This window comes from Diadema setosum, chromosome 12, assembly GCF_964275005.1.
Source record: "Diadema setosum chromosome 12, eeDiaSeto1, whole genome shotgun sequence".
NCBI classification, from domain to species: domain Eukaryota; kingdom Metazoa; phylum Echinodermata; class Echinoidea; order Diadematoida; family Diadematidae; genus Diadema; species Diadema setosum.
In genome coordinates, this window is record NC_092696.1 from 2,569,876 (window position 1) to 2,588,444 (window position 18,569).

The 18,569-nt window shown below is 36.6% G+C and overlaps 1 protein-coding gene and 1 long non-coding RNA gene across 2 annotated transcripts in view; both read left to right on the plus strand.

Annotated features, from left to right (window-relative positions):
- Positions 1 to 9,249, plus strand: part of LOC140236364 (choline/ethanolamine kinase-like) — a 42,639-nt gene extending 33,390 nt beyond the window's left edge. The window contains exon 10 of the mRNA XM_072316319.1: positions 8,512 to 9,249. Coding sequence (XP_072172420.1) covers positions 8,512 to 8,667 — 156 coding nt within the window. The 3' untranslated portion in view covers positions 8,668 to 9,249. The remainder of the gene's footprint in view (positions 1 to 8,511) is intronic.
- Positions 9,250 to 9,317: 68 nt separating this feature from the next.
- Positions 9,318 to 17,567, plus strand: LOC140236132 (uncharacterized). Its single transcript, XR_011901755.1, has 2 exons — positions 9,318 to 12,158; positions 12,254 to 17,567. It is a non-coding gene; the product is annotated as an uncharacterized lncRNA (long non-coding RNA).
- The last annotated feature ends 1,002 nt before the right edge of the window (positions 17,568 to 18,569 follow it).

Sequence of the window (18,569 nt, forward strand, 5' to 3'; positions counted from 1 at the left end):
TCTTTGTCCCTGGTTTAAACCATGGACAAAGATTGTACCACCTTCGTGAATTTAAGGCTATAGTTTTTGGAGAAATGTTGGCTATTATTCCTTTGAGGTGTACATTGCCTTTGTGTGTGTGTGTGTGTGTGTGTGTGTGTAGAAAAAATGCTGTGATGGAAACATCAGTGATACTGTCAGCTTTAGCTGATGGATGGGTGTCTAAAGAATTCTGTTTTACATTCTATAATGGGCTTGTTGTTTTTTGTTGGTCTTCAGTGTTAATACTTCATGCAATGTGGACATTGCTTGAACTTGAGACAGTGTGAGACATTGAGACATTTTTTTTTTCTTATTTTCATGCATTTTTGCAATCATTGGTGGTTTGGAGACTGACATCGTTTGTGATCTCATTTGTGTGCCTCACTCACTCATACCACACGCACATGTTGTACAGTGTGTGTGCTACATACAGTGTGCTGTCTACAGTGTGCTGTGTACAGTCTAAACACACTTGTCATACCTGTGCATACCACTCAAGCAAATGTACAGTGTAATGGCTATGCTATGGCAACCAAGGATATTCATAAGCCAGTTTGGAAAAGTCATTTAGCTTATGTGCACATGGGTTCAAATGACTTTTTTTTTCTTTTTCTTCTTTTTTTTTTTTCAGTCGGTTGAAGGACAGATCCACCCACATGTACACTGTATATGGGGATTGAGTAAATGCAGTGATATTAGTAGAACACGTCATTTGAAATTTGGGGAAAATCGGATAATCTGTTCAAATGTTATGAATTTTTAAGGTATCTGTGCAGTTACTGCTGGATTAGAAGACTATGATGTCACATGCATAGAATGATATAAGGAAAATATAAAAAGAATTTAACGAAAGTTTATTTTTTGGAAAAAGTGCACATTTCCTGGACTTGTCAGTGGTATATATGTTTAAGCATAAGATTATCCCCCATGCCTTCTGAAAGAGGCAAGTCAAGTATTCTAACCATTTTATTATTTGAGGAAAGTGAAAATATGTTGAATTCTCTTTATATTTTCTTGATATCATCCTGTACATGTGACATCACAAGCTGTAGTAGTCTTCTCATCCAGCAGTGACTTGTGGATAGCAGAAGCTTCAAAAATTCATAGCTTTTGAACAGATTGTGCGATTTTCCTCAAACTCCCGCTGATGTGTTTTACTAATATTGCTGCATTCACTCAATCCACATGTCTATGAAGGTGAACTTGTCCTTCAAAGCACTTCATTTATTCTCAAAGTGGCATAGTGCATAGCCCCCCCCCCCCCCCCCCTTTGTTAGAAGGTATTGAATTCATCAGTCAGGTTTTAAAGGAAGAATCAACTTGCATAGACCAGGTGACCAGAATGGTCTGTCAATTGACACTTGATGAAGCATCCAATTTATTAATGTGCATAGAATGTACACTGTGTTAAACTTTTCCGATCAATAATGCCAAAAACCATGCTTTCTGTCAGGTGGATGTGCTGGCAAGCAGCGTTTATGAGGATTTCATGAATAATCATTATATCACAGATGATGTTTATCTCAGTGAATTTAAAAACACAATACCAGTTTGTACAAATAACTTTTTTCTTCTCATACTCACAGAGGAACTCCATTATGGCATATACTTCCTTTGAAGTCATTTTGATGCTAGCATATAAATTAAATGGTGTAATAATTCATCTCTCTAAATGAGAATCAAATTAGGCAAGGAATATGGAATTTAAAGTCATTTTTTTTTTTTTTTTTTTTTTTTGGAGGGGAGATGGGTTACAGTCAGTACTTCTTGAACTTATGATGACTGATTAATTCGATGAATATTGTTGATAAATAAGATTATTTGAATAAACTTTAAAGGGATAATTTTAGAGCTTAGTGAAACAGACCCCTGGTTGCTTAGTCTGGCTGTATCGTATTCCAAGGAGAAGACATTTCTATGTCATGATGATGAGAAAAAACAAAAACAGAACAAAGACTACAGACAGCTTCCACAACTCATGCAAGTTTGTCTACTGCCCTCTTGTGATCATGGAAATGAAAGCTGCAACTTCCTTACTTGCCAGATTTTATTCAAACAGTTCTCAAATTCATTTTTTTTTTTTCAAACCAGCTGTTAACTTTTACATGAGGATTTTAGATTCCTGCAACATTTCATGCTAGGAGATCACCCAGCAGTAACACACTTCACATGATTACCACATGGAGATCATGCCTTCTTTCTATAACCAGGTGATGGTGTAAACTTCTATAAATAGATTAGTTAGTCTCTTGTACACAGGCTTCATAAAAAAAAATTGTACTACTCATTATTAAAGCAAGTCGTAAAGATGATTTCCTCATTTTGTGATGAAATTGCACGCATAGCCGAGGGTCTGTTTCAGACTTTGCAGATTTCATGGCACTGCTTGGGATGTGTATTCGATTAGATATTTCTTTTCTTGTATAGGTTGCTGGTTCTATGAGAGCCCAATTAGATTGAATATTAAAATGCTTCAACCATAGCAATATTTGTTGCTGCTCACCTACACTCTTGGTAGACACACCGTGATTATTTTTTTTTCCTACATTTCAAGTCAAGAAAAGGCACTCCTCTTACTGTGCACTTTTGTTGTGCATTTTCAGTTTTCCTTTGAGGAAACAATAAGTCCAAATCTTTCCCCCTCTAACCTGTATATTATGCAGTAGGTTTAAGAAGAAAATGAGTGTTGTAAAAATGTAAAATCTTTGGTTTACCTTTACCTTTGGTGTGTCAAAAGGCAGATGATTACAGCGAAGTATCCATTGCGTTAAAAAAAAAGCTTTGGTTTTTAATAGCTACAGTATGAGTTGATATGGCAAAGATTAGATTTTTAAAACACTGGTAATGACTTAATTTGTAGGAAGCATGTCAAATTGAAATAAATTATGAGCTGCTGGGTTGGTTATGGAAATTTACCTGGGGCAGGTCGGGCGGGTCAGATTGATAGATCAATGTGAGGAGGAACAAGTTTAGGACATGGTACAAATTCCGCTTTTCTCATCGTTTAGTGTTTTCTTCTTTTTCTTCTTCTTTTTCTTCTTTTAGTTGAAGTAGAAATTGTAGTTTGTTTGTGTGATGGTCCTATGGCGTGATGGCTATGTGGAGGAGAACATCAACTGGGCAATTCCACGGTAACTGACGTTACGCTGAAGGATTTTCATGAAATTGTTTACGTTGCAGTTTTGTCATCGAAAGCACCTGGGGCTTGCAATTAGCATTGATGAATGAGTTTATGAGAATGAAGAAATAGGTGGAAAGATTTTCTCACAAACTACATTTTTTATCACATAGCAAGTGAAAATGTGTCGGTAACTGACGTTACGGAAAAAGGACATGGGAAATTATGGTGTAGATTTAAATGGAAATATGTCATGTCCCTGGCTTCTAGCCTTTATTGTTTGATATGGCAATACACCTAGGTTCTTAGGAACAGGTGTGCAAAATAATGTGCACTTTAGATATTTCCTTTTAGCACCATGCCAATTTCAGTGAAGGCATGATGGTAACTGACGTTACGTAACTGACGTTATGTGACTGACGTTACGCTTACATTTGCCATAGGGTTTACATATATGCAAAATCATGATTGGGAATAGTTTTGTGATATTTTATAATTCTGACCTTTCAGAATGATTTGTTTGATATGGCATCATACCTTGGTTCATCAATTATGAATAGACAAATGAAATGAAACATTCGTCCATTTTCTTTGTGTTCTATGAAAACTTAAAGGTAAACATGTCAGTAACTGACGTTACGTAACTGATGTTACACATACTTTTGTTATGGGGTTTACAGAGAACTAATTTATTTAACAGGTTATTCCTGCTGCATTATACCAGTAACAATCCCAGGCAATTACTTAGCAACAAATTAAAACAAAATCTAAAGACACAAATGGGGTGGGGCCCCTTAGGGGGCAACCCCCCCCCCCCCCAATGCCATAGCACAGTTGGGCAAAAATAATGTAAATGCACCAGAGGATATTTCTTGACATTTGTCTTAAGATTGAATGCTTATTCAACAGTTCTGATTACACAGAGCCATTTAGATTCAGCAGTTCCAAGTATAGATATATATTGACATGATAACTAAGGTTTTGTTTTGTTTTGTTTTTGTTTTTTTTAATGAACAGGAAAGTTTCTATCTAGAGTGCCCCACCCATAATACCCTGCAGTACTACACAAAACACGGATATTTTTGTGTGTAAAAAAAATATCTTTCAGGTCATGGGGAAAAAACACATATCAACTCATAAATATGCCTAAATATGTATGAAATCTACTGTGATATAAAATATTTCTTCTTCTTTTCTGTATTTTACTCCTTCTCCTTCAAGGCATTGTTAGGGCCATAAATAAATAAAAAAATGATCTCCATCATCAATTGATTTAAATGAAATGTGTTGCACTTTTAATATTTCTCTGTGAAGAAGAAACATTACGCTTTTTTTTTGTCAAAAGAGCATTATTGGTTTATTCCTTGCTTGAAGTAATGTTTCTTTTCCTTTTCACTGATGTATCAAGGCTTGCAAATACATCCCAGATACCAAGAAATAGGACTTTGCAACGAAAAAAATCTAAGATCAATATAAACGAATCCTCCTGTTCATAATTATGATGTATTACAAAATGTCCCTGCATGAATGAAATAAAGTAATCAACAAATATGAACAATTTTTTTCCCCCTAGAATCACCTAGACTCACTTTGAGCAACATCAGTGTTAAACATTGAACAACATAAGTGTTAAGTTTTAAACAGTAATGACAGTACATGCCTTATGTATGTACCATAATACAAGATGTGCCACATTTACTAAATCACACATTTAAGTACAAGCGAAGAAATATATCTGTGTATATTGCCTTGAGGTTGAAACTTCACTAAGCTTCCAGAAAAGAAGAAAAATGCTAGCAAAAGCAATCATAAGTAAAGATTATAAAACTGTTGGTATACATGTACAGCTGTACACAAGCTTTTGTATCGAAGAGGTGGTTACCATGCAACCACGTCATTGATTAGGCCTACAAACTTTGGTAGCTTTATCATCCCGTAGGACTGTGAATGTACTGTATAGTAATTTGAGTGCATATATTGCATGTGGTAAACCTAAACTTCCAGATGTTTTAATCTTAAACTTGTGCTGAATCGAAAATCAAAACCTCAAGCCCCCCCCCCCCAAAAAGGTAATTATTATACATAAATAAATAGATAAACTTTTAAAAAAATAAAATAAAATGAAAAAAAAAAATGTATCCATGGACATACCATGGTGATGACATCATTCCCTATCAAAGGGATTGCTGCTCTTTGTTGATAATCTTTGACTTCCCATATGTATTGAAATGGCCTTAAGTCAAAAAATTTGCCTCAGTTAAAATTACTGTCATGGTAACTGACGTTACATACTCATGTATGACGTTTCGGTAACTGACGTTACACATTTTGAAGTGTTCATTTTGACTCTCCAGTATGCCAAGTATCCTTATTTCTGGTATTAAAAGAAAGGCACTGATATGGGCATACATTAGAAATCCCAAGTTACATCATACAGCTCACTTTCTTTGATGAATAAAGTTAAAAATTCCTTGTTTTTGGTACCTGACGTTACATCCCTCATTGTCAAACTAATTAAAAGTTTTTATCAAATTCTGTAAATCAACCAGCTTTTTTTTCCTATCATGTGGTAAAAGACTTCTCTGGTAACTGCATACATATAAAAGATTGTTGTTTAGAGTACTAGTAAAGTGGTTATACAGAGAGTAAGTTATGTGACAATACACTCTTTTTACCACTGAGTTATAGGTATATTTTGGCAGCCATTTTGAAAATCAAAATGGCCCCTTTTATTGAAAAACATAATGATTCTTAAAACTTCAACTCATGTATTGTCTGAAAATGTATGGTGTTTGAAACAAATATCATTTTGAATTTTTGGCACCTGTGACCTATATACCGTGGAATTGCCCAACTGAGAATGTGGAGAGATTTGTGATCAGTGGAGATGAAGATTGCCAAGGACCGAAATATAATGCCTCTAATACAAAACAATGCTATAGGCAGTATCCTGTAGAGAAAAAATGTTTCCTAACACAAATTTGAATGCATAGGACTATGCCGGGGCTCTCCTGCTGGCAATGTAATAGTAGAGCACATAGATTCAATTTGAGCTGATAGAAGTCTGATATAAACAAATTGTTCACTGCATTCCGTCACTTCTAAGTGATGAAAAATGTATCTGAAAGCAGACAGAATGTAATTCAGTTGTGAATGAAGGAGAAAGTTAGAGAAGGGAACACAATTAAATGACACGGGAAAGTCATACCGTAACTATCTTGATATTATATGTTAGCGGGAAGAATAGTTTTAAAGGTAGGTCCTGAATGTAAGATACTAGCACTATCTACATCAGTAGAAATAGAACTTGTGAGTTCAGGTACTATGATCGGGGAGGTGTTAGCTCCCTGCTTTGATTTACACAGTATGTATGTGAACATACTTATGTGGTTATGTCGGTAAGCAATGATCAAATGAATGGTATCTTCATACGAGAGACTGATCCAAATGGCATGTCATGTCACAACGGGAAATGTGTGGATGTTTAGCATCTCAGGAGCGAACCGTGTCATGAGTGGTGGCGAGGAATATGACATGGTTAACTGACGCCGTGGGGGTGGGGTGGCAGGTTCATACCATATTTGATTGTGCTTTTGGAACGACAGATCTCTTGAGAGGCTGGCTAAGAATTCAGAGAGCTGGCGGAGATCTTACAGAGAAAACGCTGACGGAGTCTACGCGCCTTCCTGATATTCAGAGGAGGTCCGTGATTGCGTGAGTGGAGTGCCCGGGAGTATCCATTCATTCTGATTCTTTTCATTCAGTATGATTCTTTGTCAGTTCAATATACTTCATATCCATTCAATGTTACAGTCCATTCAATGTGACCCATTGATCAATGAGTCCATTTTGTATGATCATCATCTGTTCATTGTTATCCAATTGCTCCTATCCAATTACTACTATTCCCTTCTACGTCTTTAGTGCCATTCAATATGATCCAATCTACCAGCAAAGTGACTGGTTGTTCATTCAATGTGTCTATTCAATGGGACTGGCTTGTATTTCCTGTCAGTCTGTGATCTGTCTGTTACCTGGACCATCATCTGCAATCCAGGCTTACAAACACATTCTTTGTTTTACATGACACATTCCACCCAGTTTACCTGTTTGTAAACAACAAAAAACAACAAACAAACAAACAAATTTAGAGTTGCTAAATTTGAAATGTGTGTTGAATAGCTAATGTTTCATTAATATTGCCTGTGTTTTCAGTGACTGAGCAACTCCTATGTTCCAATCAGCAAATCTTTTAATACAGAAAAAAAAAACACTACAATTATTTAAAGTGCATCCTATTGTATTTTCTCCATCGGATGTATTTTGTTTGGTGTGGATAAGAGAGTTCAATGACAAAAATGTAAAAAAAATATCATTTGGCAGTTACCCCGCCCAGTGCTTAGTCCATGGACAAGATGTTTTTACCCACAATGCTCTTCTCGACCCAGGTGTATAAATGGGTACCTGGCAATGCTAGGGTAATAATAATGGCAGGGCCCTTTGGTGGAGCAGTCGCAACACTGAAGAGGCTACCCTGGGTAAAGAAGACCTTATTATTATCATTTTATCATTCAATTTCAATTTAATTTTATATTTCATTTTCGACAAGAACATGTAAACATCACTTCTTCTTTTTTATCATTATTAGATTCACACTTCAAAGAAACGGCACCAATCAACAGCAGTGTGATGTCTCAGACTCAAAGGGTTATTGAAGTCTTAGTCATGAGAACAAATTCTTTCAGATCATTTCGAAAAGATGGATTATAGACTATTTTTTTTTCTGTTGTACATGCATTCAAAGTCGAAAATTGATGGTCACTGAATGCAAACAAAAAGAGAGAGCAAAATCCTTTTTCTATAAATTCTCCTCAAGGACCAGAACTTTTCAAGTAAAATTCGTTTATATTGATGACCATTTGAATTTGATTATCCCCTTTGCCAGTGGTACTTTGTTCAACGTCTCATATAAGATTGAAATGGTCAGTGTTTTCTGCACTTTATCTACAAGATTTATTGACATCTTCTACCATTGGAAGCAGGGAATAATTTTCCTTCTCAAAAATTGAATGGCAATTTTCGTCAGTGGACATACATTTTGAACAAAATGGTATATTAGTTCATGAAATGAAAATGCTATGCAAATCTTGTATATATTGTACATTTTGTATAGCATGCATAGCAAAATGCATAGCAAATTGCTATGCGATATCAGGAAAATTATTCCCTGGCAACTATGTGATTTTACCTCTGATATCTTTGATAATGGGGGGATTGTAACAATAAAGTTGCCTTCCTACGTAAAGAATGCTTGAGTGATGCATAAATCCTGTCTCTTACCAGAGTGTATTATGTCTGTTTGCTCCTTGTAGGAATACGCCGTGGCTCGGTTCAATGAGTACCTCCATCACAAGTCTCTGATACCCCTAGACATGCTACCGAGCCTCCCCCCTCCGCCACCCTCCCTGGACACACCCAGCGCCTCCTTCCAGCAGCCAGTAGACTCCAGGCAGTCCATCTTGACATGAAGCTCTTTGGTTGCCTGGCAACCGCATCCCGACCGACGTTTTGGAACTGCAACCTTTTTTGTGAAGCGCCTTACCATCGTTTGATGCTGTGTCCGTGCGGAGTCACTTTCGTTTCTCATTTAGCCCGGCTGCAAACCATGGCAGCTTTGATCAGTGCAAGAATGTATGCTTCAGAGCAGATACACCTTTATCGCTATCGCAAACTATAGGAGGTATAATGGATTTAAGACAGGAAGCTCAAAATGGCCACTGCCAGTGTTTGAAAAATATTGAGTACCAGATGGCTACATGATAGTAACACTTCATAGCTGAGAGTTTCATTGCAGACACTTGCTGCAGGGACTTTGTTCAAATGGAGTAATGTGGTAATAGCACTTACAAAAGTGCCAAATTATTTTTGACTGTAGCAATGTGAAATAAAATCAGTCAGCATGTTAACAGAGCTTGAGGAGACAATCAAAGATAAATTGTGGCAAAATTGGCCGATTTTAAGTCTATTCATATGTGCCATTGTATAAAAATATCATGTGATACATTTGCATAATTTGTATATCAGCCCAAGAACTTGTCATCCCCCCACTTTTTTTTAGGGGGGAGGGGAGGGGAGGGGAGGGGAGGGGAGGGGAGGGGAGGGGAGGGGGTGGGGGATGTGGAAAATGTCTCCAGTTTGTCACACTTCAAATACTAGGATGGTTTGAAGAGCTAGAATCCACTTCTTTTTATTGTGACTTGAGAAGAAAGTGCAGACAGACATGAATTCCTGAGACCAAAACCTGGCTACAGGTGGCTGCCATGCCCTCCTTAGAAAGATACATCTATCAGAGTGAGTGCCATCCTCAAAGCTGTCACTATGTGATGTGGAATATGATGACCATTGCATTTGACCTTCTCCACACTGACTGTATACACTCCAGTTTTTTTTACAGTGTCTTTAATGAAACAATGCATGAAGCCCACCCCATCCATCAGCTACGGTATGAACAGGTATATACTTCTGAAATACGAGGAGTTAAAACCTTCAAAGTTACCAAACTTTGTGTTCTTACCTTTTTACACCTTTGTTGTCCAATATAAAGTCCAATTTCAGCAAATTTTCTGCCTTGGGTAACACATGCCATGCTGTATGTTGTCAGTATATTTTCCCTTTCACTGATGCATTTATTCAGTATTTAGTCTCTGAAAAATTGATTTGTAATGAATCTGTATTGTTGAGGCAAGTTGTAAGGTTATGCATATTGTTTTATGAGTTATTGCAATTGTATAACAGCAAATAACCACACTGTATGTAACTTCTTCAGTGACTGGATAATATTGATGCATATCTCTTGCTAAAAGAGGAAATCGGGTTACACCCCCTCCCCCCCCCCCCCCCGAAAAAAAAAAAAAAAAAGTGCAGAAAAAATAGGAGTTCAAAGATGTATCATACAAACCTAATCTGAAGCATGTAAAAGTTTTTGTTTGTTTTTGTTTTTGTTTGTTTTTTGTTTTGCATATCATGTACAGGCATATTTGTTTGTACAATAACAACTCAACTAATCTCTTGAGATGTGTAATGTGTTTGATGCCAACTGTTGCAACCTTTATATAGAGCATGTACTGTAAAGGAGAATGAAAAGAGATCACTGAAGCTGAAAGTTGTTTAGTGTGCAACATATGAAACAATGTAAAGAGAATGGCTTTGTCTGAGGTTTATCTGTTTGTGGTTAGTGCTTGTAACTTTAGCTTTCACTCCTGCACTGTGGGCTGATACAAAATATTAGCAATGTAACGGAGAGGGCGTCTTTATCATTGCTTAAAACATTCAATTATTGAAAACTTCAAAACTTAAAGCAACCAAATCAGCAGAAAGTATTTACATAGGGTAGTTACTAGACCAAATTCACAATTTCTCCAGAAAGAAATGGGAAAAAAATGAAAGATATTGACATTTAACTGGATGCTCAAGTCATCTTTCCCCAAACCAGTGGAAATGAATGTTTCTGATTTCAAGGTTGGTATTAGAATCAGTACCCTTGCCGCCCATAATAATCAGCAATAAGTACTTGAGTCTAAAAGAAAATAGCTTAGCATGACATAATACATGGCATCAAATCACAACAAACTTATGTTTACACACTATAATTGCCTTAGTAATGGTGGCAGTCAAAAGTGCATATCAGTGCATTTTTTAAATGCCTGGATTTGTTGTGTGTCTAACTCTGTTGACTTATTCTTAAAAAAAAAAAAAAAAAAAAAAAAAAAAAAAAAAAAATTAAGGGGAAACAGCAAATATGGCTGATTTCAGAAAAAAAGAAAAAAAAAATCTCTCTTTTTATTATGCCTTCCATGTAAAGTAAACTGCTGTCTTTTTCAATTTTTATTTTTATGATATCCTGTATTATAGTGTGTATAAAGATGTATGATTTTCTTTACCTATGTCAAAATACATGTAGTGAGACATAAAAGGGCTCTGAAGTAAAGTTCTAAACCATACGCATATTGACTGGGCTAGATAAAGTCAAACGTTAGTACAGGATGTCAAAGTTAAATGTTGAACAAGAAGTTTGTTGGATTTATTGTTTTTCTTCACATTTTCATCATACAGTGTTAGCAGCAAACATATGCAAATTAGAAGGGATGATGTCATGGCCCCCCACGTTGCTTTTATGCACAAATCTTTGCTAAATTTCTGTTTAGGAAATAAAGACAAAAACAGAAAATGTGTTTCCTTCATGGATTTTGAGTCACAATAACTCACAGATTATGATGTTAAAGGGGAATCGCTTGTAGTTCAGTTTTTGACCCCTAAACATGAAGTTAATATTTTTTGCACCAGCCAGTTGCACAATTACACCTTGATATAATGTTTCAAGCTAATTTGCTCATTAGTTTGTGAATCTTTAGAATTCCATAAATGTTGTCGCTAGTTTAATGAAAATTATACCTTTCTGTTCATCAGATATTACTCCACTTAAGCTTCTGACCATCCGAGCATTGAGAATTTAGGGTTTTGGGACGAACCCTGTTAGTGAACTAGGGCTTTCTGTGGCTAAGTCGGTAGAGCACTGGGCTAACAATCCGGAGGTCTCGGGTTCGAATCCCGATAGAATCCCATTTTCTTTGCTCATTTTTCCGCTTAGAAATTATTAAATCTGATTTGGTTAGATTGGGAAATTGTGAAATTAATTAGCAGATGAAATCGAGGAAAAATATTCCCTTTGTATCAGTGTCTCTACATTTATATTGGCATTATATGAGGTGAAAGGACCTCAAAATTTGTGAGCTCTTTGCTGAAGAATGAAGAATCAGTTTTGTTGGCCATGAATGGTCCTATTATTTGTATGTCCAAGATCTTTTCCTCTTGCTTTTTTTCTTTCATATTCTTGGTGATATTATTACTATTTCTGGTAACTATCCTGCAGCAAATAAATGTGCAGGAACATTAATGGGGTTCATCCCACTAGACCGACACCCACGAGTCATACAGTCCACGAGTTTGACATTGAAAACAGGTCCATGAGTCATACAGCTCACAAGTCCTACAGCCCATGAGTTCGACACTACTTGACTAGGTAAAAACAGCCCACGAGTTTGACATTGAAAACAGGTCCATGAGTCATACAGCTCACGAGTCGTACAGCCCATGAGTTCGACACTAGGTAAAAACAGCCCACGTGTTCGACAGATACAACACGGAGCTTAATCTTTCGGTCTCGTGGGCCTTGTTAGCTTAGTATCGAACTAATGGGCTGTATGACTCATGAGCTGTTTGGCTCATGGGTGTCGGTCTCATGACGTGCACCCACATTAATCATTTCAAGTAAGCCTATTCATACACACATTCCTTATCCCTGTGAAAATAATGATTCATATATCATCAAGAAAGAAGAAATATTTTGATGTATTTTATACTAATTATTCTTCATGAAGGAGGTATCACATGGTGCGTGTTTGCAACTCAGCCAAAAGAGTATGATCAATGCAGAAATGTTATGTTTGTGTGGTATTTCACACACTTCTCAGACATGTAAAAATTCAACTGAAAAAAGATTGTAATCCACATATAACCATTATTTGTGTGTATGTATGTGTGTGTGCGTGTATGTGTTTGTGTTTTGATGCTTGTTAGTGTTTTTTTTAATGAAAGACATATCACATTTTGCATTCTTACAATGCAATCAAAAGGGCTTGATCCATGCAAAATTGCTATGTTTGTATTTCAGACACTGGTTAGACGCAAAAAAGATTGATATTTTAACAAATAATTCATGTATTATCACGAAAACAAGTTTGGGTGTGTTGATAACTGATTTTCAAGGGGAGGCACATCACATATTGTATGCTGACAACTTGGCCAATAGAGGTTGATCAATGCAACAACAAAACAACAACAACAACAACAAAAAGCAACGTTTGTATTTCAGACACTGTTCAAATGTAAAAATTCATACATGTATTTCCTGTCAATGTAATTCTAAGAAATGTCTGTATAGATCACTACTACAATGCTATTACAAAAGTATGTCTTTGTCAGTGATGTTGTGTGTATGCATGTATGTAAAGACTAAATAATGATTTTTCCTTTGCTTATTATCACGCACATTCTTCTTATGATATCTCCTACTTAAGAATAAAGGGTAATTTTCATGATTTTCATGCCAGTTAAAATGTGGCTCCTTCATCTTGATGGTAAGTTTTATGGTGATGTGTGTTTTGATTTTATCTTTAATTGCCTCACTTCTACTACAAGTTGTATTGCAATAATTCCACAGACATCTTGTCCATAGGTAGTCACATATGATATGGACAGAGTTTAAGATCCAGTCTGTTGAACTGTATATTTCCTATAGGAATTACCATGGTGTACTAGTATTTGATGTGGTGGCTGCTACCATAAGCCTCTCACACACCTCCCACTGTAGGAAACATGTCCACTCTGAAAGGGATCAGCGAAATCCCTCTCTACTTCAAATATATGAATGATGACAATTGTCTCGGCGTGAGTGTGTTTCCAAAGACGGTACACTCCATAAGATGATCAACTCTCCCAATTTTATACGGCCGCTGGTAAAACGTAAGTGGCTGTAGCCCGGTAGCATTGAGGAGGTATAGATCGAACAAGCGTTAGCCTTTTACAAAGGCAGCTCGCAATAATTTGTGGACATGCACAGTCACAGCGAGTTTGTAGCGACCCATGAGCGGAGCTGAGCGAGCTGTGTGCGAGTCCACTGCTCGCTGTGACCAGGGAGGTGAGATGAAAACTTGCTGTGCACAGTCTTTTGGAAATCGAATAAAGATAAACCTGCAGATGGTTTGGTGTAGCTATTGATGCAGTTTAATGCACTGCACCAATTCTTAGGTTAACTCATGATATTGTACAGAAAACTCCTTTCTTTAATTGTGTTAGCCTGTCTTGGTCCTACACAAACATATCGGGAAAGTACAGCTCATATGGAAATTATCCGTGCTCAATGCTAGTTGGCACACTCCTTAAAAATCCCACAATTCCAAGCAGCAGTGTTTCACTTTTCGACTGAGAGTTGGCTATCTTATGGAGTGTACGATCGTTGTGTTTCATCAGTAGAGGGGAGAGCAGTAGATATCTTGCACACTCGATTATTATCTATGATGCTTGTTATACATAAAATATGCTTTTATATTCTGCTACAGCATTCTGTAGGACAGGGTACTAATGTAATCAAATGTTATTATAATGATGATGATAAAAGTAATAATGATATGATGATTAACAGCATTTATCTGATGCCATTTATTTATAAGAACACTCAAAGGCGCCTGGCTCCCAAAGTATGTCACACATCATTTACAAAGTTGCTCGAAAGAAAAAAAAAATGTATACTGTAAAACATTATATATTCGCGGCATGAAGTTTTTGCGAATTGGAGCCGACAGCCTTTCTTGCGGCATGAAATTTTCGTGAACTGCCACTGGCATGCAATGCATATAGTGTACAAAAGAACTTTCGCATGCATTTTGATTTCGCGAATCTTCACGTTCGCGAAATTCGCGAAATTAAACTGCAAGTGAACATTTCTCATTTTACAGTATATATATATGTCTTATTATCCAGGGTAGCCTCTTCAGTGTTACTGTTTTTCCCGAGAACTCTATCATTATTATTACCCCTATGTATAAACTACCTGTGAAGAATGGTCAACATGCTAAAATGGCCACACAACTTTCTATTACTTTCAACCCCCAAGAATTCTAGTATACAGTGACCATAATTATGCACAAATCAGTCATGTACTACCAAATTGTAATCCCTTGATAAGTTTCTGACACAACATTGTGAATCGGGTGTCTTTGATGTATTCTAGTTATCTTCCTAGCTTGGATTATTTGGATCATCTCAAGTATTGCTTTGTATAACCTCAGATTTGCTGCAGTAAATAGATTTTTTTTTAAATAAAAGTTATCTGCAATATGTTGATTTATTACAATATGTATACATATTTTCTGCCAGCAATCTCAGTACAAAATGTAGCTTAAGATAATTGATCAGCAGTTGATATTTTCACCAACAGTAAGATGCCATTAATTGTTGTCACAATCAAGTTTGTAAAATGCATCAAGATCTCAGACTTTGGTTTATATAAAAGAGAATGATTTTCTGAAATTGTATACTGTTTATTCATATATTAGCCAAATGTATAATGTGCATTTTGAGCCGACCTTATATTACTAAGAGAGTATTTCAAAGCCAACGCTGTTACTCCGCGGTGTACTAAATGTCCTGAGCTTGTAATGTGTTGTGGTTTAGTGGGTAGTACATGGAACTTTCTGCAGAGAAAAGTGTACAGTTCAAGCCTTTTGTCATGACACTTTACTTCCCTCAATTAAGACCTTTTATTCACTTTGCTGCCCTCTGCTGGTTCAATTTAGACACCTAACATGTCTAGATTGGACATTTCAGTAGTTTTTATTATCGCTGCAAATTAGAAACTAAAAAAGTTATACAGCTGTATTTCAAAAACAAAGATTGATGCCACAAGGTAGTAAAAAGAAGAAGCAAAAAAACAAAAAACAAACAAACAACAAACAAACAAAAACAACCCAAAACAATGTACAGTATAGAGTACAATTTTGCAATAACTATACATGGTACCAAGTGTTGTCACTCAAACCAATTGTATCTACATGTATGTGAAACATGAAACTTCATTGTAGCCATATAAAAGCTGACAAAATGTGGGATATGTACCTTTAGAATGGATTGGTTCATACACCAGTGCTAAAATTTATCCATGTACAAGTAGCCAGGATATAGTGTGGAACCTGTACAAAGACTGATATTCATGCAGAGATTAGTACATTGTATATGACTTGTAAGAAAAGGCAAAGACTGTAAAGTGAAATTATGAATGATTCCCAGGTCAAAAAACCAGTAGAAGCCAGTAGAAACCAGTAGACATTTTAACTGGTATCTACATGTACTGGTTTTAACTGGTACCAGTTAAAGCCAGTAGGCAACTCCAATCTACCAGTAAAGAAATAAGCAATTCATATGGAAACCAGTTGATACCAGTTGAAGTCCTAGCTGATACCAGTTGATACCAGTTGAAATTTCACTGTGTACCAGTTGATACCAGTAAAAGTCTACTGGTTTAAGGTGATTGTAATAACAATACTAAATGAATTTGTTTGCATTGATGCATAAGTTGTGTATTGCTAGAGAAAGAACTTCTAGGGTTACTAGAAAGGTATTGCTCTAAAGACTTGGTAGCATGGGGAGATGTGGGTGGCCCAATTGAACCAATCTTTGTTCCTGCCCCACGGGGGTACATTTCAAAACCACAAATTGTGCCTATCATATCAGCAAGTATATGTGCATTGAAGCGTATGCTCAGCGGTAACGCTCAGCTGCATTCAAGATACCTCGGCTGTGTGTGTGTACTTACACAGAGAGATCAGTGATAAAGGTGTACACAATTCATTTTGGGGATTCTTGAATACGTACATCTGAACCGGGCCAGCCTTCCCACTCCATGCTATCCCTATGCTACTCAGTCTTTACACTCTGGATGGATGGGATAAAGAAGCAATCTCAATGCAAGTTAAGATACAGCTGTAAATAGAATCTTTCTTCTTCTTTTTTTTTCTAAATGTATCTACACTGTAGTAGAGGCTTTGACCATCACTAAAATTCTGTTTATTCTTTGTCCTGAGCTAAATGTGTTTATACTACTCTTATTGTCCTTTATCATTATTTTCATTTGGCAAAAATTTGAACAGAATGACATTGTACAATATTGCAAGTCAGAATCAAAGAGGGTAGACCTACTAAAATATGATTGTACTCTCTCAGCCAATTATACCACAATTTAAGCAGCTGCTATAGCGTGAGATATCACCAAACCAGTCCTCTTGGGTATATCGGTCTGTCCCATGCTTGGAATCGGCATCTCTCAATATTTTCTCTTTTTTCTCTCTCTCTTTCTTTTGTTCCTCTTGCCTCTTTGTCTCTGTATGGTATTCCAATTTCTAAATTCTGTGTGTTTTGAACACCTCTGAAATAATTTTATCTATGATTTCATCTGTCTCTATCTGCAACAATTTGCTTCAATGTACTGTAGATGTCTTTCGAAGTTCTCTGTTTTACTGATATTTTGCTGATATCAGTCATTCATCACACCACCCCATAAAGATTCATGTTCATTGTGATATACAGTAGTTAATTTGAGAATACAGAATTTCTTTTATGACCGTGCCATGTAATACGTTGTGTGCCAACAAGAGGCAACTGTACCTCACCGCTTGGCAGTAATCAAAGTAATATTCCTACTAAATAGAAGAAATATTGCTACCGAATGGCTATGTTAAACAGTCCAGACCTTTATCCAGTGTATGTACTCTTCTGTGCATTACGTTATGGCTCATTAAAAATAAGTGGAAGAAAAGTCTTTGAACCGCTGTGTTGTACATTACTTGACAGTGACAGACTCCCAAATTACCTAGCATTGCTGTTGATAAAGGGAGAGGGCTGGAGCAGAATGCCTCATTGTATGATGTATTGGTCACCAGGGGTGATGATTGTGGTGATTGTGGTGGTGGTGGTGGTGGTGGTGGTGGTGGAATGATGGTAATGGTGGTAGAGGTGGTAATGATGGTAAGGTTAATGGTGGTGGTGGTGGGGTGATGATGGTGGTGGTGATGTGATGGTGGTAGTCTCGTGATAGTATTGATGGTGGTGTGGTCTTGATGGTTTTGGTGACAGTGCCCAAGTGGTGTGATGGTGAGGTGGTTGTGGTGGTGTGGTGATGGTGGTAGTAGTAATTATGGTGGTGGTGGTGGGAGTGGTGGTGAAGATGGCAGTGATATGGTGGTGATATTGATAATAAATACATATACAATCATACAGGAAATTTTAAAAGGTCTATCACAGTCCTGCAACATCAATGATTAAAATTACATTATCTACAAGATGCACAATGACGGCATTAGTAAGAATTACCCATGCAAGATACATTTAAAACAGTCAAAAATGCCCGAGGTGATGGTCAAAGGTGTTTGGACTGTTTTGAAAGTACCAAGTGTGGTTAATTAGTACACAAATGCCTATACAAAATGTGAATTACAAGATGTATTTGTGTTGCTAGAAGATGTATTTGTTCTGTAAAATGATGAAGCAGATCCATGTCATTTGATAGATTACAGACTAGGGGTGGTATTCTGAAATCCTTCCTAGGAAGAAATTTCTTCCTAAGTCAGGATTTTTTCCTAAGTGGTATTCTGAAAATCTTCCTAAGTTTCTTCCTAAGTAGACTTAGGAAGAAACTTAGGAAGGGGGCGGGAATATGCAAATTTCTGACTTAGGAAGAAGTTGGTATTCTAGAATGCACTTAGGAAAGAATTTTAGGAAAATATTTAGGAAAGCTCCACCCCTATCCTAAGTACGTTGT